Source organism: Bos taurus, chromosome 15, assembly GCF_002263795.3.
Source record: "Bos taurus isolate L1 Dominette 01449 registration number 42190680 breed Hereford chromosome 15, ARS-UCD2.0, whole genome shotgun sequence".
Taxonomy (NCBI): Eukaryota; Metazoa; Chordata; class Mammalia; order Artiodactyla; family Bovidae; genus Bos; species Bos taurus.
Genome location: NC_037342.1, coordinates 66,829,902 through 66,855,419, shown reverse-complemented (window position 1 = coordinate 66,855,419; position 25,518 = coordinate 66,829,902). Strand labels below are relative to the sequence as shown.

At 45.3% G+C, this 25,518-nt stretch overlaps 2 protein-coding genes across 15 annotated transcripts in view; one reads left to right on the top strand and one right to left on the bottom strand.

Moving 5' to 3' along the window:
• PRR5L (proline rich 5 like) overlaps positions 1–25,518 on the bottom strand; it is a 155,634-nt gene that overhangs the window by 63,406 nt on the left and 66,710 nt on the right. Inside the window, exons 1-2 of one of the 14 annotated variants that reach the window (XM_059874598.1) lie at positions 15,162–15,308; positions 7,566–7,641 (exon numbers count right to left, since the gene is read on the bottom strand). The exons of 6 other annotated variants lie outside the window; for them this stretch is intronic. Coding sequence is in view for 1 of the 8 variants with exons in the window: in XM_059874596.1 (XP_059730579.1) it covers positions 14,118–14,156 (39 nt within the window). In the remaining 7 variants the exon portion in view is untranslated. 14 annotated transcript variants of the gene reach the window in all.
• On the top strand, positions 14,455–16,929 carry LOC112441554 (proline-rich protein 36). Its single transcript, XM_024975601.2, has 3 exons — positions 14,455–14,632; positions 14,697–15,320; positions 16,030–16,929. The coding sequence occupies exons 1-3, from the start codon at positions 14,455–14,457 to the stop codon at positions 16,278–16,280; spliced, it is 1,053 nt and encodes a 350-aa protein (XP_024831369.1). The 3' UTR covers positions 16,281–16,929.

Sequence of the window (25,518 nt, the reverse complement as noted above, 5' to 3'; positions counted from 1 at the left end):
TCCTGGGTGCTGTCACTGGCCTTGCTCCCCCGCCGGGCTCATTGCACGGGGTTACTTTGGAAACTCGGGATCCACAATGTGTATCTTGGAGAAGAATGTGGTGTCTTGCATTCTCCTCCCGGCTTCTAGGGCCAGGGCATGGGGAGGGGGCGCAGCCTACGGGCTGGGCCAGTGGGCAGAAGTAGGGGGTATACCTAGTGGAAAATGCAAATGAATTCTATTGTACTAAGACTGCAACCCTCTGAAAAGGGAAGTAGGATCATGGCAAAAATTTAAAGAAGTGGATGGCTTATAATGACTCTGAGGCTTCCAGGAAAAAGCCATTCTGAGGGTAAATGGGTACTCAGTCTGATGTGGCCGCCCAGAAAACAGAAAACAGAAGAAACCCGTTCCCAGGGAAACCAGATAGACAGCTCATCTGATAGATCCCCTCACCCCCACCCAGGTGCCCCTGAAGGCAGGAAGCCCAGCAAGGAGCTCCTCCCCTGGGACACAAACACAGAGATGAAGAGCCAATGACCTTCCACACCCTCAGGATTTAGATACCGTCATTCAACTCCACCCATCCGTTCTCTTAACTATGGCCAGAGCAATCTTGATCATGATGACCACAGAGAATGATGGCATATTCACTGAGGGCAAGGAAAGGACAGGCACTGGACACGCATTATCTTGGCGCCTCTGAAATGAATTCAGGGGGACTTGACCCAAAATCTTTCATGATACAGATTAGAAAATATCAGAGTGCACCCATTTGGGGGAAACGTGCATATCACACATTTACTGAGACTAAATATATCAGTATTTCCTACTGTCAAAATGTTAGAAAGCCCCTGAAAAAGACACATGTTCATTGTAGCCCAACGTTCAATGCAGCACTATTTACAACAGCTGGGACACAGAAACAACGTAGATGTCCACTGACAGATGAACGGATAAAGAAGCTGTGGTACATATATACAGGGGAATATTACTCAGCCATAAAAACGAATGCATTTGAGTCAGTTCTAATGAGGCGGATGAACCTAGAGTCCATTATGCAGAGAAAGTCAGAAAGAGAAAAACAAATAACATATATTAACACATATATACGGACTCTAGAAAGATGGTACCAATGATCCTGTTTACAGGGCAGCAATGGAGACTCAGACACAGAGAACAGACTTGTGCATACGGAGGCAGGAAGGAGAGGGTGGAATGAATGGAGAAAGTAGTATTGAAATATATACACCACCATATGTAAAATAGATAGCCAATGAGAATTTGCTGTATGACCCAGGGAACTCAAACTGGGGCTCTGTGACAACCTAGAGGGGTAGGATGGGGTGGAGGTGGGAGGGAGGTTCAAGAGGAGGGGACATATGTATACCTATGGCTGATACATGATGATGTATGGCACAAACCAACACAATATTGTAAAGCAATTATCCTTCAATTAAAAATAACTATATTTTTAAAAAATGCTTGAAAGCCCTGTGTGCTATCATCTTCCCCATCTTACAGAGAAGGAAATGGAGATGCTGCTTTGAACAAGAACCCAACACCCCAGTGCCTGCAATGCTCACAGAGCTGTTGCTTCAATGCTTTCAAAGGCTCCCTACAGGTCTTAGAATAAATCCCCAAACCTCATCCTCACATTCTCACTTCCCTTCACTCTGCACACCAGCTTCCCCTCATTTCCTCTAATACTACCTGCTCTCTCCTGCCCCGGGACCTTTGCATGTGCTGTGCCCTCTGTGGGAAATAGTTCCTACTCACTTATCCAGGCTCAAACCTGCACACCCTTTATCACCTAAACTTCACTTGCTCAGAGAGGTCCTACTCCTTCTCCGCCCACCCCCCCACCCCGATCAGGTCACACCACCCCACAGAGCACCACCCCTGCTGGCGCCCTCCCCACCCCAATCAGATCACACCACCCCACAGAGCACCCTCCTTACCAGGGACCAGTTTTGTGGAAGACAGTTTTTCCATGGATGGGGCCAGGGGATGCTTTGGGGGTGATTCAAGTTCATTACATTTATTGTGCACTTCATTTCTATTATTATTACATCAGATCCACCTTAGATCATCAGGCATTAGATCCCAGAGGCTGCGAACTCCAGAATAAATCACTACAGAAATATTCCTTTTTGTTTCCATGAGGTCCATAAGGGCAGGGGCTGTGTCTACTCTGTGGTCAAGTGCATCCCCAGAACGTAGTATAGTGCAAGAATCCCACAGATATTCGATGAATGAGCAAATGAACTAGCCAGAGAGTGATGGTCTTGCTGGGAGACACAGAAACCATAAACAAGTATCAGCTGAGGAGTCTGATACCTCAAATTACAGACAGCTTTACTGCATGAAAACATCCTAGTATTGAAATCCGACAAGCCTGGGTTCAATCCAACCTCTACAGTGTATCAGCTGGGTGACCTGGATAAATGGCTCAACCTCTCCGAATCTCTGTTTCCTCATCTGTCAAATGAATGTGATATTTATCTCAACGTTGTTAGCATTAAATGAGGCAGCCTAGATCATGGCCTCACCCACGGTAGGAAACCCCCTAATTGGAGCTAGTATTAAATTTTTATAGAACACTGTTCTCCACGAAGCCTCCATAGGTTCCCAGATGGGACATCCAGTTATGGTGTAGGGCTTGATGGAGTGCAGTCTGGGGCAACTGCCAGGGAGGGAAATTTGACAAGATTACAACCTGGTAGCTCAGATGGTAAAGAATCTGTTGCAATGCAGGAGACCCGGGTTTCATCCCTGGGTTGGGAAGATCCTCTGGAGAAGGGAATGGAAACCTACTCCAGTATTCTTGCCTGGAGAATCCCACGGATGGAGGAGCCTGGCAGGATACAGTCCACGGGGTCACAAACAGTCACATATGACTGAGCGACTAACGCACACAAAATGATGAAGGTTGTGTCCTCGGACACAGCAACGCTACTTCCAGGGATGTTACTCTGGGCGTGTCGAGTGGGTTCTAAAACCAGAGCTCTTCTGCAGCCTTCTTTATAACAGCCGTGGGTCGGGAAGACCCTAAATGCTTAGCACCGAGGACTGGCTCTGTCAGCTACAGTGTCCCATATGCTGGGATCTCAGAAAGAAGGGTCAACAAACTTCACGCACTGACTGGGGTGCTCTCTGGGGATGCTCTGAATGAAGCGCGTTGAAAAGCTAAACATAATCATGTTTATGTTAGGCTCCCATCTACATAAAAAAGATGAAAAAGCATATTTGCATATTTCACTCAATGAGCATAAAGCATCTCTGAAAAGACAGACCAGAAACTGGTAACCCTGGTTTTCCCCAGGAAGGAAGCTGGGTGGCAGGAACACAGTGGGGAGCACTTTTCTCTATAAACCCTTATGTACTTTTTAAATTTTGAAACATGAAAATGTATTACTTTTTCAAATAAATAAGTAAAAACAAGTGACCCCCCCCAACTTCCCTCCCCTTCTCAAAAGTCAAATACATCATAGCTTATACGATTTGTTCAAAGTCACTCAGCTCTTAGAAGTTGGATTCAAACTGGGCTCCTGATCCCCAGGGCAGTGCTCTATCAATTACCACTCATTCATTCAACACAAATTTATTTATTTAGCATTTATTCTACAACAGGAGCTGCCTTGTGGAGGGATATATGGGCCAGAAAATAAACCCTGGTAAGAAAAGATGAAGGGGAGAACCAATTTCTTTCCATCTTCACATCATGCATCACAAACCGTCCCAAAGGGCTGTGCCTAAAACATCCCAAAGAGTGGACAGAAACAACCCAGGTTCAAGGAGGCATCCACAGACCAATCCAATCTGGATTTTGCCATCTTAGGATAAAAGCCCAGCTGTCCCAGATCTGAAGTTTTCAAGAGAAGACCCAAATCCAGACCTATTAAAATGTTTAAATCACTCAGTGTGGAAGAGTTGGCAACTAATTCACCAGGTGGACTAACACCTTAGGGGCCTCACATAACCCCTCCCAGCTGGGGCAGTAGTAAAGAATCTGCCTGCCAATACAGGGGCTGCAGGAGATCCATGGGTCAGTCAGGAAGATCCCCTGGAATAGGAAATGGCAACCCACTCCAGTATTCTCTCCTGGACAATCCCATGGACAGAGGAGCCTGGTGGGTTACAGTCCATAGAGTCACAAATTTGGACTCGACTACAGCAACTTAGCATGCATATGGGTCTGTGACCTTTATTTTATCCCATCATAGCTATGACCACCAGCCTTCTCACACTTTTTACCCAGAGCCTAATCAGAGTATAATGTAAGCCCGCACTACCCAGCCACTGTGGCCTTGGAAAAGTAACTTCCCTTCCTAAGATTTATTGATTTCTCAGTTAAGTACGAGACTTGCTGATGGCCATGGTAACCTCTCAGCATTGCCAGCCATGTGTTCAACCCCTACCCTGTGAGGCCCACATAACCAGGCACCTTTGACAGATCAGGAGGGGGATTAGACCATGACACAGTGCAAACGCAGAACCAGCCCTCAGCCTTCTGTCATCTCCCACTTGCCGTATCATCTAATCGGTCAGCCTCTTAACTAACCAGCTCTCTCTCTTATCTCACCCTTACTCCATCATTGCTTCCTCAGTGGAGTCACAAGCACCCTCTCCTCCCCTCTACACTACATACACACTCAGATACACTCTTCAAACAGGGCCAGTCAGCAGCCCCTGAGATCCTCACTAAAAAAAACACATAGCAAACAGAACCTGCTAAGCCAACCTAGGAAACCAGATCTGAGCTACCTGGTGCCCGTACGTCTTTAAGAACAGTGGGACCATTTTCCAGACCACTTGTTTCCCATGATGATTTTCCTCGTGTTGGTGCTGGTAAGAATATACTAACCATCATCAGAGGCTGGCCCAGATGGTGGGGTAATGCTGAGCCTCTGTGAGCAACTATCATCTCAGTCCATTTCTGTCCTAACCCAATGAGGCAGCTTTTATTATTTTCATTTTGCAGAGGAAGAAACTGAAGCCTGGGAATTAAGTTGCCCAGAGTCAGAAGACTAGTTAAGTGGGACCAAAAGTCAAATCCCACCTGATTCCACGACCTGAACCCCCAAGTTTTAACAACAGGTCTGCCACATGTCCACCTCCCATACTTCCCTTCTCAACCATCGCCAACAGCTTCTTACCCAGTTCAGGCAGCCCGTGAGCTCTGTCCTTTACAGGAAGGAGGTTTTTGTTTCTTCATAGTCCCTTCGAGAGAGCTGAAGTCATTGTGCTTGTTTACTGGTTCACAGCCTGACTGGCCCTGAGAGCACGTAAGTTCTTTAAAGACGTGTGAGAGCTGGCTGGACTCGCTCACTGTCGTATCCTGCTATGAGCACAGTGCTAAGCACATAAAAGATGCCCAGGAAATAAGGTTGAATACTGGGATGAAATGTGGACTTCCACGCCAGCAAGTGGAACAACCCTTCCATTTCTGAAAGTGTTAGTCGGTCAGTCATGTCCCACTCTTTGCAACTCCATGGATCACAGCCTGCCAGGCTCCTCTGTCCATAGGATTCTCCAGGCAAGAATACTGGAGTGGGTAGCCATTCGCTTCTCCAAGGGATCTTCCCAACCCAGGGATCGAATCTGGGTCTCCCGCATTGCAGGCAGATTCTTCACCATTTGAGCCAAGCATACACAAGGGACCAGAAAAACACCCTTCTTTCTGCTTGAACTGGGGTCCACCTTAGCATCACTGGACCTAGGCCATGTGGGCAAGAAGTCCTAGGTCTGCCTGCTGGTCAGTGGAACCTACAAGCACAGCAGAGGAAGGCGCCAGCTGCTGGACATAACACACTCATTTGGATTAAGACCCACCTTTGCAACTTGTAGGAGACAAAAACCAGCGGGAGCCAGGCATTCTCACAAACAAGAAAATGTTAGGAGTCAAGTTTGGACTATGAAAAAGTTCAACAGGAAGAATGAGACAACTTTCTCAGTCCTCTGCTGGAAATCAGACGCAGACGGAAGAGTCTGGGAGTCCGAATTTGTGCAAGAGTAAATATTGGCACAAACAGGAAGCAAGCGCCTGTTTCTCTCTGTTTCACAAGGTTGGCAAAATCTCCCCAGAACTCAGAGCACTGACAATCCCGATCCATCTAGAAATAATTATTTCATTCCAGCATCATCTCCCAGGCCTACCAACCACGATATAATCATCAGAATAATCCCCTCCTGTGATACAAGTCAAACAAAACTGTGGGGAATAACCACACCTCTTATTTACTCCTCTCGAAACCCCACTTTAAGTATCAAGTTTCTTGGAGTGCAAATTGTTTGGGTGTGGCCCATAAATGCCATCCAGAGTGATTCTGCAGTGCCTCCCAGATGATAAACTGAAAAGTCTAGACACCAGTGGTCACAGAGACTGACCACGCATGATGTCAGCAATTACATTGCTGACATGGAACATACATAAAACCCTGAGGGGTGACAGAGCGGTCAGCAGCTACTGTCTGGCAGCCAGCAAGAGATTTCAGTGTGGGGAAATGTGCTCTAGAATAACATGTGTGATTTATTAAAAATTAGCTTCACTCTCTCGTTGCAGGAACAAGATGGAGTGCTTTCTCATAAGAAAAGGAGGCGAAGGCAAAGGGCTCTTCTCCCATGTCATGGGGCCAAGTGCAAAGAGCACTGAAGAGAGTCAGGAGCCTAAAGGGGCTCTTGGGATCTGATCATTTCAGGGAGGTCATGAGTTCGATTCAAGTTCATGTAACAACCACGTTAGAAGCTCTGCTGTGTGCCAGGATCTGAGTAGGAAAAAACCGTTCGGGACGAGGAAGAATGGAGTATCTGCCCCCAAAGGGCTCAGGGGCTCACAGGAAATACTCAAAAGTCATGCTGTAAATGCACTATTACACCAACGACTGTAATTGAAGATGGACAGTTGAGACAAGACCGAGGCAGAAAGATTAAATCTCCTTCTCCAGTTACAAAGCAAACGAAAGGTCACCTGAAAAATACATGCTCTCCTCTTTCTTGTCTGTTTCTCTAAAGAATATGGGCACTGGACAGTGGGAAGGAAATTTGGGGAAGAAAAAACAAGCTTTCATAGCTAAAGCTCAACAGGTACCCTTTTAAAATCTGGCAAGGATGGGACCAAATATTACACTTTAATAAATATCAGTAAGCACCCACTATCCAGAGCACGAAGAAGAGCCAGATGTGGTCCTATCAATAATAAAGAAAAGAGAAAAAAGAACAGGAATTTGGTCATGATTAAAGAAAAACACAGGAAGGCCTAAAGCACGGATGGCAAACAACGAAAAGCCTGCAGTGGCCTGAGGCAGAGAACACACCCAGGCTCAGAGGCCCAGGGCGACCGCAGCAGACTAAGGAGAACCCTCAGGCTTCTTTCTGTTTCTTAAAGAAAAGCTGGAAGCCCGGGTTTACATGTCAAATCTCCCAATTTTTAAATACTGGAGCAAATAATCTTTTTTTTTTTTTTTTTTCAAAACAGGATTCAAACCAAACAGGACATTTCTGATGCCAAAGTCTGGCGCCTGGGCTGCCAGTTTGAGGCCCCTTGGCTTAGAGAGTGACTACAGAAAAACAAGTATAGTTCCTACCTGCCAGGGCCAGAGGAATAACAAGGAAAGAGTGTGATGGTCATTCAGGGAGGCCTGTAGGAAGATGAATCCAGTCCTGGGAAAAATAATCAAACCAGTAAAATAAAACTTCAGAGGCCTGTGGTATACCACTCACCACTGACACCTGTACAACACTTTATAGAGTCAGCTTTAGGGATCTGTGGGTTCTGAGCCCTCGAATACAGAGGCCCAAGTGTAAAGACTTGAGCATCCTTGGACTTCAGTCCAGGGAAGAGAGACCTCCTGCACCAGTTTCCTACAGATACCAAGGGATGACTAGTTTCTAAAGCTCATTTTCACATTCACCTCATCTGATCTCCCCAACAACTCTCAGAACTAGGCATCACTATGACACCTATTTATTTTAGAAGTAAAGAGTTTCTGGTTCAGAGGCCAGAGAAGGAACTTGTCTCCGGTCCCACAGTTATGAAAGGGCAATAGCACCAGGACTCAAGTCTGGGACGAGTACTTTTGCATATTTCAAAGAGAAGAACTCCAGGCTATCTTGATGTACAGCCAGCCTTTACAACACCGGTCTAGCAAAAACTAATGTTCTGAACCAAGGGTGATCTTGCCCCCATCTCCTCCTGAGGGAGACATTCAGCAATGTCTGGAGGTATCTTTGGCTGCTATACTGTGGGGAGGTGTGGAGTGTACCACAAGCATCTAGCCAATAGAGGTCAGGGATGCTGTTAAACATTCTACAGCACACAGGACAGCTTCCTATGACAAAGAACTATGCAGCCCCAAGTGTCAATATGGATAAGGTTGAGACCCTGGTCAGACTCTAGTGCCTGGCTACTTAACTTGAGACCTGAGAATCAGCAGAATCGGCATCTCTTGGGAGCTTGTTAGACATTCAGGCCCCAACGCATGCCCACTGAATCAGATTCTGTGATTTAACAAGATCCCTGGGAGATCTGCATATACCTGGAGAAGCACAGCCCTAGACCAGGCTTCCTTGGCCATGTCGGAATTTTTGCACAGGAAGGAACCTTCGCAGGAGACCAATCGCGTTATTTTGTAGACAGCAACAGTGAGCAATTGGCCCCAGGTCAGACTGCTTGCCCATGGCAATCTCTGATCTCAAATCTAGCTCAATCCAGATCTCAAATCCCTGTCCTGCACTATCTCCGAGACGCCAGCCAGGACCAACATATGACCTCTTTGTACAACTTTCTCGTCTGCAACGGCAACCCACTCCAGTGTTCTTGCCTGGAGAATCCCACAGACAGAGGAGCTTGGCAGGCTACAGTCCACGGGACTGCAAGAGTCGGACATGACTTAGCAACTAAACCACTACCACCACTCATCTGCAAAGTTGATACTGACCTTTGGGGGTGTCTTGGGGACTTTTCTGAAGCCTGAAAGGAATCGATTATCCTGCTGGCTGAGATTTTTTTAAATGATCTCAGAACACTGCATGGGATAACCATGTTCACCCACCACTTTTGCCAGCAGATATTTTACAATGAAACTGGCCACACAGCTGCCACAGTGGTGGACTCCAGTGGCCAGCAAGTAGCAGAGTTCTCCAGAATGACGGCGGCAGTTGATGTGGTCTCCCCCAACGACACCTGGGGAATAATGCTGAAGCCGTTCCAGAGGAGTATTTAGAATTCAACGACAAGCGTAAAAGGCTTTACACAGAGGATTTACGCAGCTGAGGTCACGAGCAGGTTGTAACAGGGTTTGAGGCAGCTTAGTTCAGAATAATACAGACGCACATCAGAGTCCTTGCTGGATTTTTGCCCCCAGTCCTTGGGAAGAAGAGGAAAACAAATTCCTTCACGTATTCTCCCAGACTCAGCTAAATGGACATATATTCTAGTTCCCGAATGGCCAAGGCAGTCCCAAGCAGTCCCTTAATCCTAGTATTTGCTAGAAACAACCGTTGTCACAGATGCCTTCAACAAAACACAGAACTCGGCCTGCATCCAGAAGAGCCAGCAAAGTTGAAGAAAGTTCTGTAACAAATGAGGAGAGAAGCAAGAAACTGGAGGTGTTGCTGGTGTGTGGTGGCCAGCTAAAGTGAAACCAGAACACTGATGAGTATGTGAGAGAAATCTCATATTTACCCCCCAAAATTAAGGTGAGGTGTACTTAGAGGTAAGTACATGTTTTTTGGAGCCTATGATTATATGCAAAATAAATCATAAAATAATTATGAGAGGCTGTTTGGGCATTGGCAGGGGTAGATGTTGACCTGGTTTTTCCAGAGGCCATGGTCAAGAGGGAGAGGGATCTTAGGGTGAGTCCCGTGGCTCTCCAGGACCCTCTGGGCACAGTTCACCCATAAGCGCAACAGGGCTAGGAAGAGGGCGAGTGAGGTATCTCTCTCAGGGCCATGCCCTTGACGGCTCACTCACCTCACCCTAGTGTGTGTGTGCATGCATGTGTGCATGCGTGCGTGTGTGCGTGCGTGCTCAGCTGCTTCAGTCTTGTCCAACTCTTTGAGACGCTATGGACTGTAACCAGCTAGACCCCTCTGCCCATGGGGATTTTCCAGACAAGAATACTGGAGTGAGTTGCCGTTTCCTCCTCCAGGGGATCTTCCCAACCCAAGTTGCATCTCCTGTGGCTCCTGCATTGCAGGCGGACTCTTTACTGCTGAGCCACCAGGGAAGACCCCAGCTCACTCTGGACCTAGCCTCAAAGCATACATACCACCCGCTTCCAAAAAGATCACTCATATTTTTGACTGAAAGCTTACACAGAGTAAAGGTGGTTGATTTTCATTTTAAACCTAACCTTTAACTACAGAGAAAAATTAGGAAGCCATACCCCATCCCCAAAACCTCACAGAGGAGTCCTCACATTTCTGACAAAGAACTCAGATAACTGACTTGCTCTCCAATCAGCACAGAGCCAGCTAAACCAGGCTGCTAGCTTCTGCTTCGTAACGAAGCCAGTTTATAATAATATCATTTATTATCCTGCTACAGAAATGGAATATTTTTAAAAGGGAGGAGACAGAGAATGTCCTCCACACATTTGAAGAATATTTAAAAAGCCCCCAAATCACCAGAATATGTTAGGAGTTGGAACTATCAGAGGGGGAAAAAAAAAGTCAGCTTAAATTTAATAGACCATTTAAATTCCTAGTTGACAGTAATTAAAGAGCAAGCAGTATTTCTTTAAACGGCTGCTAGACAGAACTTAATCCAATTTAGGTAATCACTAACCTTTACTATTTTTTTCTCTCTCTCTCTTTCTCTCTCTAAATGGAATCCAAGGATTGATCTACAAAGGTCATAAACTGGCAAAGCATAAGAAAAGAATATTTAAAGAGAGAGAGACTGGGTGACTGTTACCTCAAAGAGTCAAGTCCAATTAAAACGGAGACAACTCTGGGGCTCCCTAATTTAAATTGACTATAACCTAGGGCTTCTAACGAGGCTTCTTCACAGCAGAAGCCAGGCCAAGAGAGGTGGCAGTACTTCCTCCCGCATTCTCCCGTTTCAGCACCTGTTGGGCAGGCTGATCACCAGGTCCTGCCCACCACGGTGACAGCCAGCCCCTGCCAGACCAGCACCAGTAATTCTTACAGTCACAGTACCTTCTGGGCCTTTCTCTTTCTTCCATGGAATAACTGCTCTCAGAATTACCCAGACTGTCCCTTGAGTTCCTCCAATGTTCACCCAGCCCCTGTCCTCTCATTTTAATGCAACCACACTGCTCTGATTCAGAAACTTTCATGTGAACAACTAGGACCTTCTTGAGATCCTGGGATCCTAGGCTCTTCATGGAAGGCCTTCAAGAATACATATCAGAATATACTAGAAAGAACAAGGGGCTTGAGTTAATAGCTGTGTGACATCAGGAAAGTAATTAACCTCTCTGAGTCTTCGTTTTTCACATCTTAAAATAGGGAAAAGAATATCTACCTGCTTGACTGTTGAGAGGTTCAAATAACATTACCATGACTGTACCTAGCTCACAGTAACTGCCCAGTAAATAAGTTGGCTCCTTTAACTGTACATGTTTTAAGGTAAACCTTGAATCTCCAGCCCCTGCCCAAACCATGAATTAACTCCAGTTCACCGCTGATGCCCCACCACTGCTTAGCATCACTCAACCTTCTTCTTAGCTCCAAAGGGGACTCTTCCCTTAAATGATAGTTTCTATAAGCATTGGTTTTAGCAAGAATTTAGTTTTGCATGTATAGAGGCAACTCTAGGGAACCAACTTTAAATGATGAACACAACACAGAAGAGATCTTTCAGAAGGCCTCACACTATTTCTCACATCAATTCTGTATCAATCTATCTCTGCCAAAAAAAAAAAGGTGGAAATGAAAAAAGGCTACAATTCAAGTTTATGTGTATACTACATGTACAAGGGCAGTACAAAAGGAATGACCACAGGAGACTATTCATATGCACACCGACAAATTCCCTAGGATAGAGAACTCGTTAAGAAATCCACAAAGTCCTTATTGATTTAAATTTTCTACAGATGAATGGTTGAAATACTGCACATACATTGTTAATAAACAAAGTGAAGATTATGACATTAGGTCTGGATCCCCAGAATGAAATTTTCAAATACCAGTGCGATGGTTTTTAAAGATAAGACGAGGATTTTTTTTCCCCCCAGTGACTGAGCCACTCTATGATATTTAAAAGAAAGAAAGAAAAGCCACCAGTTAATCAACTATAAAATGATCTTATCAACAACTGAGGCCCTGAAAGGAAAGACATCTTCAGAGCTGGCTGGCACTTCAAGGCTGGAGTAACAGATCTGGAACCCATTCTCAGCTCCACTCCAGGGTGTGTGTGCCTGTTACTGAGTCCAGGCTCGCTCTGCTTGCCGCATAGAGGTCAGGGAATCTAAGGGGCAAGGTATTAAGGCAAGGAACACAACTTTATTTAGAAAGTCGCCTGACCAAGATGGGAGACTTAACGTCTCAAAATAACCATCCTGTCAGAGTCTGGATACCAGATTTTTTTATACATCAGTGATGGGGGGTGGTGAGGAAACAAACTAAAAAGGCCATTTAATATTGCAAGTATCTCCTAGAGTAGCAAGCCTCAAACAGGGTGATCTGTTAATGTCTTCCTTCCTGCCATTTACAGGTAGAGGAGTTCTGAATAAAGGCACTTTAGCTTAACAGTCAAACAGAACCCACTCCAGTGTTCTTGCCTGGAGAATCCCAGGGACAGGGGAGCCTGGTGGGCTGCCGTCTCTGGGGTCGCACAGAGTTGGACACAACTGAAGCAACTTAGCAGCAGCAGAAGCAGAAGAGCAGGATTCTCAGAGGCAGGCATTATGTGTGATTATAATAACAAAAGACATAGATCTAGCAGGGAAGAGTCAAAATTGACTCTTCCCTGTTATATGACTTTGGACAAATTTAAGTCCTCTAAGCCTCAGTGGACTTATCTATGTCATGTGGAAATGATAGTACTTATCTCATTTTTGGGGGGCAGATTATATATCAAAGTTTCTTAGTGCAAAGTCTGATATAATAAGACTTCAAGAGGTGTTTGTTCCCCCCACCCTTTATAAAATAAAGGCAAGATTTTTGAAATGTTCAAACACAGACCACTGTTGAAATCTTACCCATGTGAAATAAAAACACAACCATGACCCTCTGGATCTGAAAGAAATTAAGTCTCCTCATTGAGAAATAAGCTTGTTTAAACTAAGTCCTCAAGAAATGACCAGGTCAAACAACCTTATTTCTAATACCTTTCTTTTTTACACTACTGACGGTTCTGGCTCTAACAATCATCAATGGAATACTGAAAGGATGATGGTTGGGATTGAATAAAACCAAAGACAACTTTGTGGATTAACCAAGCATTGTTTCCCTTATCTGCAACATTCTATAAAAACACTGAACAGCACTCATGGTCAGATTTCCTGGGCTCAATACAACCAGAGAAGACCCACCAGCCAGGTTCCAGAGAGAGGAGTGTTGCACTTTTCTTAGTCCTACTAGGAAACTCACAAGAGGCTAAATTTAAAATGTGGCTAAATTAGTTCCTGCAAGTGCAGTCTCGCCTTCTGATACAGGTGCTGTTCCTGTTGTCAGTTACAGTGCCTCCCGCCGCCCCCCCCCCCCCCGCCCCCCAGCAATTTACTAGAGCACAGTTCCATGACATTTTGCAACATGCAGGCCAGTGAAATGTCATGACTGCACCCACAGTGGTCAGGATCACTAAAGGGAAGTAAAAAGGGCCACCTCTGAGGTTTGATCAGCAAGCACCCTTTGGTGGGGAAAAGGCGGGGGGGTGGGGGGGTGGGCGGGGGCGTGCAGAAGATGGAGACAATCTGGAGTTGGTGTCCTTGACCGCTTTGGTCCTTTGCAATGGTTTGGATCTGCACGGACCGTGTGGGCAATAGGTCTAGAACTCTACCCGGCAGGAATGTCTGGAGATTCCAGCCCAGAACTTTTTCCAAGTGGGTCTCCAGAGCAGATGTGCCTCTGAGCCACCTCGCGTGAGCCTTCCGTCTTGTGAGACGCATCGTAGTAATTGAAACCTTGCATACCGCAGGACTGCAGTGGTGTCTATAAATACTCACCGCCTTACTGCTGACCAACAAAACGCGGGCTCCCGGCATCGCCGGGGAAGAGGCGGTGGCATGTGACCCAAGGCGGAGGCTAGGTAGAACAGGGGAAAACCCTATTGCCAACCAGGGAGGCACCCCAGAGCTGATTCCTGAAGCACGGTTTGCAAGTACAGAACCTGATCTGATCCTGGGCGGCCGCCCCTAGGAAAAAGAGGAGAAAGCAGGAACCAGAGTCGAGAGGCAGGAGTGAAGATTCCAGAGCGCCCCCCTGTGCTCGCAATGAGCTCTGCGTGCGCGCACAGTAGGCGCACAGGGGAAAGCCTCCTCAAAACGAGGGCGGGCGGGAAAAATGTTGCGGAGAGGGGATGCGGCTGGCGAGGAGGGCGGCCCTCCCCGCCGAGGTCTCCGCTGGGTGCTCCCCGGCCCGCCCCAGTCTGCGGAGCGCGCACTCCAGCGGCACTCGGGACAAAGCGGCTCCCTTCTCTGGCCTCCCGTCCCAAGCCTCTCTCCGAAAAGAAGGGGGAATAGTAGAAAAGATGGAGTGTTTTGGGGCGCCAAATCGCCCGCGCCCGAGTAGGGGCAGCTCTTGAGATTTGCACCTCAAAAGGGCCAAAGGGAAGAACGAGAGAGACCGACAAGCAAACTTTCTTTTTCGATCTCCAGGCACAGCCTGGGTCCTAGGATCGGCAGCGTCCCTCGCCCACCCTAAGCCACCGACGCGGGGAACGTTCCTCCCCTCCCCGACCCCCCACGGTGGTCGCGAGCCCCGTCCTCCGTGCCCGCCTGCAGCGTCGGATCCGAGGACCCTTAACCACGCGAGAGCCTCCACCCGGTTGCCCCCAGATGTAACGCTTTCCCCAAGCCCCCTCCGCGAGCCCCGCCGGATTGTGCCCGGTGTGCCTGGCGATTGTGTTCTCAATCCCGTGCCACTGCTGAGCCTAAGGCTCCAGCCCCTCCCGAGTCACCTCGAGTCAACGCACCCCCGCAGCTCGCCTCCGCCCCAGACTCTGCGCGCCTGGGGAAAAGTTTCCGGTCTTCCCGAAAAAGTTTTCTCACCCGCGAGCAAAGAGCGACCTGGATGGCTCTCGCCACCGCGCGGTGCCCAGCTCCCTTTCCTCCCTCCTCTCCCGGCTCTGCGGGGTCCTGTCCAGCCTCAAGTCCTCTCCGGCGCGAGTCCACAGTCGCGGTGGCGGCGGAGCTCCCGGACCCAAGCTGGTGACACGTTTCCCTCCTCGCTCATCTTACGACCTCCCCCTCCTCCTCCCACCGCCCCCCGCTCCTCCTCCTCCCACTTTTCCTGTCCTGTGCTCATCGCTTTAGTTTCTCTCCAGCAGCTGGCACCCCACCTCACCCCATCCCACTGCTCCTCCCCACCTCACCCCATCCCACTGCTCCTCCCCAGCAGCAACTCTCACTCGGCTAGGGAGGCGGGGTGGGGGGTGGGGGGGTGATGCAAGGGGAAGGGGTCGCCTGCACTTCGATCCAGTGCAACAATTTCAGGAAATTCAACACTTGAAAAGCTGGAGAGGATGCAACAGGTCATGGGAGCTTGGCGCTGAGCTTCCCTCACACAAGAGGAGACCCCACCCCCACCCCCACCCCACCTCCACGAAAGAAACTCTACCAGGATGCCAAGGGGGTGATTCTAGGTCTCAGTGGAGGACTGGAGCCTGGGACTTCTGTCATTGCTTGAAGGGACAATCTTCAGGCCATTCCAGAAGTTAAGTGCATTAATGGCAATGTAATTCCAGTGAGGTCTCTATCTTAGATTTGGTAAACTTTTTTTTTCAGTTTCTCACTTCTCTTTACCGCTGAAGGTTTAGTGAATTGGAGGGTCCTTCAGAGTTTGAAACAACAGAAAGCCAACCGATCCCCAAATTAAAAACAATGAAAAACTATTTTCAAAACTGTTTTTCTTTTGCAGGTGTTAAGAATTTGATGCAGCTGTTCTCAGGACTCACTGGCTTGCATAATTTCACCCTATGGCTGAGCAGGAAATACTTTACAAATGGGCTTGTTCACACATCACACTTAGGCTTTGAAACCACAGTGACATTTGCTGAAAAAAAGATGTCTTTTTATGTCAAAACTGAGAAAACAATTCGTGTTTATTTTGAGCACTGTGACCTTATGAAAAGGTTGCTGGTCAGAATGTGCCCAAAGGGGGTTTCATGAAGCTCGGGGTGCTCCCCTTGTCCAGAGATATCAGATAAAGCTAAAGTGTTCTCAGCTAAACCTCAGCATGATGAAGAGACTTTAAATCCCATCCCAGGAATCAAAGACAATGAAATAGACTGGACAAAGCACGTGCCTGGGATCAGAACGCTTGAGAGGGCACTGGTCAATGAGGGGACCTGGGAAATGCAGCCAAAGTTACATTGACTTTTTCTATTTCATATTCAGTGCTCCCATTTCATTTAGTTTATGTTTTCCAATTTCTCCATCTCTTCTGTTTTATTAGATGTTCTTTCTCAAGCCTTTATCAAGTGCAGTAGAAAAGCTTTTGTATACATATATATGGTATGTATAATATATGTATTTTAGAAAACATGAATTTTTGCCTAGCTAAAAAATTTATGACAATTTTTATTCTACCTGTTTGACTTAGTATGAATAGAATGCTAGGTTTCTAATTTTAAAAAAAATAGATACACAACAAGCAACAAAGATATACTATATAGCACAGGGAACTATAGCCAATATCTTGTAATAACCTATAATGGAAAATAATCTGAAAACTAATATATGTGTATACGTATTACTGAATCATTTTGCTGTACACCTGAACCATTGTAAGTCAACTACAATAAAATATATAAACATTTTTTTAAATGAACTATCAATCAAAGTCAGTAGGATAGAGAAGCAAAAAAAAAAAAAAAGATTACTAATAAGGACCTACTGTATACCACAAGGAACTCTACTTAATGCTCTATAATGGCCTATATGAGGAAAGAATCTAAAAAAGTGGATATATGTTTATGTATAACTGATTCACTTTGCTGTATACTTGAAACTAACACAACATTGTAAATCAACTATACTCCAGTAAAAAATTAAAAAAAGAAAAAAGCAGTTGTGTAGAGCAGTTGAGAGCCAAAGCCTGGAACCAGAGGTCAAGGGTAGTCAACCACCCTTTCTGACTAGTTGCAGAATATTAGCCAAGTTATTAACCACTACACTTCAGTTTACACCTATGCAAATGAGGATAAAAGTAGTAGCTATCTCAGGCTTGTTATGAGGCTTTAACGAATTCGTACAGAGAAAGTGCTTAGAATCTCTGCTGAGATTCAACAGACACTATTATTATTACTGTTATTATTCTGCAGGTCTGGGAAGTGGAAAGGGAGTCTTTGTTCAGTGAGGGCTTCCCTATTCAGTCTATTTAAAATTGTAACACTCTTCCCTCCCAATCACCCCTCATCCAACTCTACTTTTTCTTTTTCCATCTATTACCATGTAACATTTTGTGTGACTTATATTTTTAAAAATTTAGAGGATAAGAAGGTTGGATGGCATCGCCAACTCAACAGACATGAATTTGAGCAAATTCTGGGAGACGGTGAAGTATATGGAAGCCTGGTGTGCTGCATGCAGTCTCCATGGGGTTGCAGAGCCGGGCACACTTAGCAACTGAACAACAACAAATTCTCTCTCCCATCACCTCCTGTTTCCAGACCAGAACATCAGCTCTTCAAGAACCTGGATTTGTTCTGTTCACTGATATTATCCAAAATCCTAGGAGAGTGCCTGGCATATTTTCTACTAGAATTCATGAACAGATTTCATCTAGCAAATGTATGCTGTACTGGTTGCCTGTGGTGGGCTGGGCTCTGTGCAGTAAGAAAAAACGTAATTACTGGGCCTATCTGAGAATAAAAGAGGCTCCCTCCAAAAGAAGCACACTCCCTGGTAAAGAGAAATATTTACAATACAGGTGATGCCAGCATGGTGGGGATGCCATAAAAGAGTATTCAAGGATTGGAAGGAAAGTTTAAAAAGGTTAGAGTCTTCAACTCTAAGAAATTGCTAATTTTGTAAACAGAAATTTCTAAAAATTAGAAGGAGCCAACATTTTGGTGCAAATGAGAGCTTTGCTCTAAGGCCCGTTGATACCAATATATTATACTTGTTACCACTCAAATTTTCACCAAAATTCTAACTAAATGTCAATGGAACATTGCCTTTTCTTATTAAGAAATGGAATTTTGTTAGGAGAAACTAATACAGTTTATTCTATTTAAACATTCATTTATGGAGGAGAAAATTCTCATTCTTTCTTAGATATATCAGATACACAGTTTACCATGGCCACAGCTTCTGAAGTGGAAACTGGTCCAATCAAGTTTCCTGCTGAAAGGGTAGGCCTTAAGCAGCCTCAGTGGGCCCTGACCCAAAAGTAGCCAAACTCTGTGACAAACTTCACTGAGAAACTCCGGCCTCAAAAAGTATACTGAGTGAATCAGTTTCCATATCAAGAATATAAACACACACACACACAGACATACATGTAGCTAGTATCCAGAACTGGAGAAGGCAATGGCACCCCACTCCAGTACTCTTGCCTGGAAAATCCCATGGACAGAGGAGCCTGGTGGGCTGCAGTCCATGGGGTCGCAAAGAATCGGACACAACTGAGCAACTTCACTTTCACTTTTCACTTTCAAGCACTGGAGAAGGAAATGGCAACCCACTCCAGTGTTCTTGCCTGGAGAATCCCAGGGATGGCGGAGCCTGCTGGGCTGCCGTCTATGGGGTCGCACAGAGTCGGACACGACTGAAGCGACTTAGCAGTAGCAGTATCCAGAACAAAAGCTGAAATGTCATGACATTATCTGAACTCTAGTGTCTAGTCACTGCAGATTGGCTGTCTGTAGACTAACTAGATATATATTAGATGAACCTGTTTAAACCTTGTGGTGTCAACACTTTTTAAATCACTTGCCAACGTGTAAAAATCAGAAAACTTTATGCAAAAATATGGATTTTCAGCTTGCCTTGAAAACTCTGGACAACCTGGCATTGTCCATGGTGGAGGCCTGCACAGCCCCAATTAGCTGGTGCCACGGTCCGTCTCTTCTGTTAAACAGGGCGTGCACTTTCCACTTTGCACAATCCCAGCCACTCCCTACTCTCTGCTTCTCTTATTCCCAGCCTGCTTCACCCACTTCTCTGGCACCCGGATTCAGCTAGAAAAGGGATGCTGGCATATTGTCAGAGGGGCCAGAGGTCTGAGTCAGCAGAATTTATGCTAGAGTTCAAACCATTTTTCTCCCAGCAAAAGAACCCATTTCTAAACAAAACTTTGCTTGGAATTGCAGAGTTTGAATGCTGCTGAGGGAGAGGAAGCGATGGGGTAGATATGGAGGTGAGTGAGCATCAAGATGGGGAGCAGCTGAGGCCTTCACTAGGGTTGCCTTGGGATCAAAGCTACCATCCAGTTCTGCTCTTTCGGAAAGCCTGTTCTTTCTACTTTCCTCGGTTCCCATGACAATGCCTGCCCTTCCCAACTCCATCACTCATTCTACCCCATTCTACCCCCAAAGCCTAATGAGACCAAGTTCAAGAAGGGTTAGGTGACTCGTCTAAAATTATACACAAGCAAGAAAAGACAGGGCAGGCAATGCCAATTCAGGGCTCCTGTTCTATACTGTACTCCTTCTTGCTCTGATTAAGTGCTTTCATCTCTAAATTATAATTAAATTGCTTCAATTTACAGAATCACAGCAGTTAGTACCTTAAGGATCTGGTATTCAATAGGAATAAAATAAATGTCTGTTGAATTTAGGTGTTTAAGGTCTGATTTCTAATTCAGACCTCCTTCCATGACACCTCAAGGTTTCATATCATATTATAGAAGTCTTCCAATGAAGAGAAAGATCATGTCCTTCTATAAGTTTTCTCCTCTTTGTAGATAGAAAATTAGAGGCCCATAAATTCCAAAGTCTTTTGCTAATGCCAGGTACAGAGCTTGTGAGGAGCACAGGTAGGTGCCCGGGCATAGGCAGTATCAGAACACAGTCTTTCAGGTTCTTAGAGCTCAGGTCATAAAATGAGTTAATGTAGTTACTCATGATAAATACCAGTCTAGATATAGAACTTGCGTAAGCCCTCAATATACATACATCCACAGCACTGCACCATCCATAAAAACAGGATCATTTGAAAAATAAGCTCAGCATCTGATCTAACACCGGGGTGTAAAATCAGTGACCTTTGTTACAGCAGGAGGACTTAGCACACAAATGAGAAACCTTGCCCGCTTTCTATTCTCTTTTTAACTTCCACGGTAATACTGAGAAACTTAAATTCTGTGTATTGAAAGAATTTTGGATGACACAAAAAATTGTCTTTGTCTTTTCATTCTTTTCTTGATAGCAATGGGCTGTTTCTGTTATGTTGTGTTTTTTCCAATTATTTTTGTCTTTTAGTATTGGGAAGTGCCTCCCCTTCATTCTAAAGGGTGAAAGTGAAAGTGTTAGTCACTGAGTCACGTCTGACTCTTTGGGACCCCACGGTCTGTAGCCCACCAGTCTCCTCTGTCCATGGAATTCTCCAAGCAAGAATACTGGAGTGAGTTGCCATTTCTTCCTCCAGGGGATCTTCCCAACCCAGGGATTGAATCCGTGTCTCTTGCATTACAGGCAGATTCTTTTACTGTCTGAGCCACCAGGGATTCTCAAGGGGCTGGTATGTAATTCTGAAGGTATTTTGAGAATAACTTGAATGAGCCAGTCTTAAAAGTGAAAAGAAATTTAGCAATCCTACACAAATTTTCCCTGGATAATCCTGATTTCAATTATTCCTTCCCACAATTCCAGATTAATCAGTTGGTGGACAAATATTGATCCGTCACTTATTGTTGTCAGATACTGGGAAGGCTACAGTGAACCAGAAAGACGAAACATCTACTGTCAAGGAACAAAAACAATAAACATGGGAACAAACATAGAGGCGACTTCATGTAATTTCAGGTATTGATCTGTGCTATGATGAGGCTCAAATGAGGCATTAGGGTGATTTGGAGGGAAGAAGAGAAATGCTTTATCTATGGTTATCAGGCATGGTCTCTCAGAGAAGGTAGCCTTGGAGTTGAGATTTAAATGACAACAAGAGGGGGACTTCTCTGATGCTCCAGTGGTTAAGAATCCATGCTTCCTCTACTGGGGGAGTAGTTTTGATCCCTGGTCAGGGAACTCAGATCCCACATGTCATATGGTGTGGCCAAGGAAAAAAAAAAAAGGCTGAAAAGATGATAACAAGAGGCAGACATAGGAACAGAAGAATGTTCCAAAAGGAGAAGTGGCCAGTGTAGATGCCTTGAGTCAAGAAGAAGTCTGACAAATTAGAGGGACTGAAAAGAAGGGCAGGATGGTTGAAGCCCAGCAAACAGGTCCAGGAAAAAAGATCAAGGTCAGATCATATGGGACCTGATAAGTCATGGTATGAGTTGGGTCACAGTGGAAAGTTACTGGAAGGTTTTAGAAGGTAGGATGTGATGTGATCTGATTTCTGTGTTAGAAAGATCCCTCTGGCTAATACATGGTGGATAAACCAGGAAAGTAGCAGAAGTGAGGGGCTGGCAGTTCTTTTAAGGAGGTGAGTGCAGTAAACCAAAGAAGAGGTAATGAAGCTTGGATTAGGTTTGAAGCAATAGTATTTGTAAAACATTAGAGATGATGGGATTTTCTGATGGATGTATGAAGAAATGACAAGCATCATGGGATATCTTCCACTCTTTGTTAGAGCAATGGGATGGAGAGTGATACCAACTACTGGGATGGGAAGGATGGGATGGAGGGTGAGGTTAGAAGGAGAATTAGTAGTTCTGCTTTAGCTATGTTATGTTTGAAATGCCTAAAGTGAGAGCCAAGCAGAGATGTCAAACGGACACTGGAATATATGAGATGGCATTGAGGGTTAGAGAGAGAAATATGAGACCTCTCAGTGTATATAGATGGCACTGGAAACCAAGGGCCAGGTGTGAGGCCTTGGAGAGTATGGATGGAGAAGAGAAATTGGGAAGAATAGAGCAGTCTAGTAAAAGAGGAGAAACCAGAAGAATAGAAAGAAATGCGTTTCTAATGAGACAGGGAAATCCTAGAAAGTGTGATACAAAAACTTCAAGAAGATGTACAAAGAAGGAAGGATTGATCAAGTATGTTCAACACTGTCAAAAAGTGAGTTAAAATGAAAATAGAGTTAATGTTTCTTTGGCAAGATGTAGGTTGATGCTGATCTTGATAAGGGTTCTTTCAGGGGAGTGGAATGGAAGGAAATTCCATCAAAGTGAGCTGGAAAGAGAAGGAAAGTGGAGACGGGGAATACTAACAACTCTTTCAAAGAGTTGTTAGTTGTTATAAAGGGGAGCAGAGAAATGGGTCTGTACCTGGAAGATACAGAGTCAAAAGACAGTCTGTTGGTTTGATTGTCTGACAGTTAATTTTTAAATGGGTGATAAATAGCAAGGCATGTTTTAAAGGCTGATGAGAATTATCCAATAGAGAGGGAAATTGATTTATGTCCCTGCACACATTTTGGTGGGAGGGAATAGGGAAATAAATGCTCTCGTTGAACACATCCTTCAAACATGGCACCATTTAAACACATTTTAAATGCAATAAATTGACATGTTGAGACTATGACAAAAAGATGATAGAGGAAGCAATGTGGAAGTAAGATATGGACATGCACAGAGAAGCGTCTCACATCACAGCTTCTATATTACATAACTGGAAAAAGCATCAGTCACTTAGACCACAGTGTGAATGATGTCTTTTGGGACTTGTGCAGTAGGGCAGACTTGAACTTAAGACTAAACTTGAACTTGAACTTAAGATTGTTTGGGCCAGGACTTCCCTGGTTGTCATGATTAAGAATCTGCCTGCCAATGCAGGGGACATGGGTTCGGTCCCTGGTTCGGGAAGATTCCACTTGCCAAGGGGCAACTCAGTCCATGTGCCACAACTACCGAGCCCGTGTGATGCTACTGCTGTAGGTCACACACCCTAGAGCCTGTGCTCTGCAACAAGAGAAGCCACCTCAATGAGAAGCCCATGCACTGCTACTGGAGAGTAGCCCCGCTCACAACGAGAGAGAGCAATGAAGACCCAGTGCAGCCAAAAATAAATAAATAATTTTTAAAAAATTGTTTGGGCTAGATCCTCTACCAACCAACCATTGGTGCAGACCCATGTCTGAATTTTCTCTGCAGAGTTAAGAATGTGAGACATACATAAACCCACTCACCATGACCACCTCCAAAGATGCTGACATTGTTGCCCGATGCACTTCTCAGAAGTCTTTTGCCTCCAGAAGTAAAGGAAGACATGCATGATAAACCACATACCCCAAGTTTTATGTCATAAAGTAGGATCAGCACTCACTCAATCCGTCTCCACACCTTCAGACAGAAGTGAATTTGAAACAATTCAGTATTCCAAAGAAATATTCAAAGTTGTTCCCCACCCCTGCAATTTTTTTCCTCCATCATTATCACAGGCATTTGATAATGCGTGTGCAGACCATACATCCTTGTCCAAGAACCATCACACACTTCAGATTCTGCAGGGTTGGGTAGCCAATCATCCTATAACTGGTGATCTCCACCCCTAGGGCCGCCTGGGGTAGGTAGGTGAGGAGTACCTAACAGATTGCCCTCTAAAAATTCAAACTGTGTTGTGATGCTAAGTCAGCTTCATACCTCCCACAGCAAGGTCTGGCTCCATGTGCTCCTGACTTCCTGGTAACACTCACACCACTCTCTGCCTTCAACATGAGGAGCCAGGACTCAAGATCACTGTTAATCCTCCAGATTGTCATCATCACACTTTTTTCTATTCCTATTTCTCACCTGCTCCCAGGCCTTCCCCATTCCCCCAAACCTTCTGTTGTATGGTCTAGAACCCACAGTTCATCATCAGCAAAAATACGCTTTGTCTTCAGTTTCTCTGAACATTTCATTATGTTCACAATTTATGCCCTAATTGTGTAGTTTTCAAAACATTTTGGTTTCAGGGCACTCTTAAAAAATATTTGGGATGCCCCCCCCAAAAAAAAACCCTTTTTTGTATTTGTTAGATCTATAAATACTGGATTTGAAATACAACATTTATTTAAAAATAACTGTAATAAAACCATCACATATTTTATGAAAAATAGCTATACATATACATTTTTTCATTCCCGGGAAGAATGGCATTGTTTTACATTTCTGCAAATCTCTCTAACTTCCAGCTTAATGGAAGACAGCTGGATTCTTCTGCACTCCTGCATTCAATCTGTCGTGTTATTACACATCATGTAGCCTCTGGAAAATTCCACCGTAGATTTGTGAGAGAATGAGAGCAAAGAGGCAAATAGTATCTTAGTGCTACTGTTGCAGGAAGGGGGACCCCTTCCAGGGCCCGAAACTGGGCTCTTGTCTAACACCCGGAAATGAATTGTCCGAGGAGACACATCTGCTGACAAAGCAAGAGATTTTATTGGGAAAGGGCACCCGGGTGGAGAGCAGTAGGGTAAGGGAACCCAGGAGAACTGCTCTGCGGCATGGCTCGCAGTCTCGGGTTTTATGGAAATGGGATTAGTTTCCGGGTGGTCTTTGGCCAATCATTTTAATTCAGAGTCTTTCCTGGTGGCGCACGCATTGCTCAGCCAAGATGGATGCTAGCGAGAGGGATTCTGGGAAGTGGACGGACACTCGATGTCTCCTTTCGACCTTTCCCGAACTCTTCCGGTTGGTGGTGGCTTATTAGTTCCATATTCCTTATCAGGATCTCCTGTCATAAAACAGCTCATGCAAAAGGTTACTATGGTGCCTGGCCAGGGTGGGTGGTTTCAATCAGTGTGCTTCCCCTAACACTAGGATGAAAATACTTTTTGGCTTATGGATCTCTGACAGGGTTTTAGAGGCTCCCTGGGGTTCCTTAACTACACTTTGAGAGTCACTGTTCTAAATGAACACCGGTTCTGCCCTGAGGGCCGTCCCTCCTCTGAAATCCTGAATGGAGGTGGTTCTCCCCCACTGTCCTTGTGTCACTGGACTTCAAGGGAGAGCAGTTGTTCTCCTTGTTCCTTGTGCCACTTCCAAACCACAGTCCCTCCCTAAACATCCCATCAAACCATCAGACCACTCTACCCACTCTCCCTCCTTGTTGTGGTCATTGCAGTCTCCCAGTTAGCCTCCTCTTTCCTTGAAGATTTGAGTCCTTGTTCAAGGTCACTCTGCCTCTGATGGTTTCAACGTCCACTCAATATCCATTGAAGAATTATGTTGGTGATTTCAATATCCACAGAAAGACTTCTTCCAGTGTCCTGGAAGCTCAGTTCCTCAACCCCAGTTCCAATGACCTTTTCCTTCATTCTACCAGAGCCACCCACTCTGATGGTCAGCCTTGACCTTGTCATTTCCTAT

Coding starts and splice junctions, on each gene's coding strand:
- LOC112441554 (XM_024975601.2), top strand. CDS start 14,455: ATGTTGCGGAGAGGGGATGCGGCTGGCGAGGAGGGCGGCCCTCCCCGC. Junction 14,633..14,696: donor TCCGAAAAGAAGGGGGAATA/GTAGAAAAGATG, acceptor GCAGCTCTTGAG/ATTTGCACCTCAAAAGGGCC. Junction 15,321..16,029: donor GAGCTCCCGGACCCAAGCTG/GTGACACGTTTC, acceptor TTTCTTTTGCAG/GTGTTAAGAATTTGATGCAG.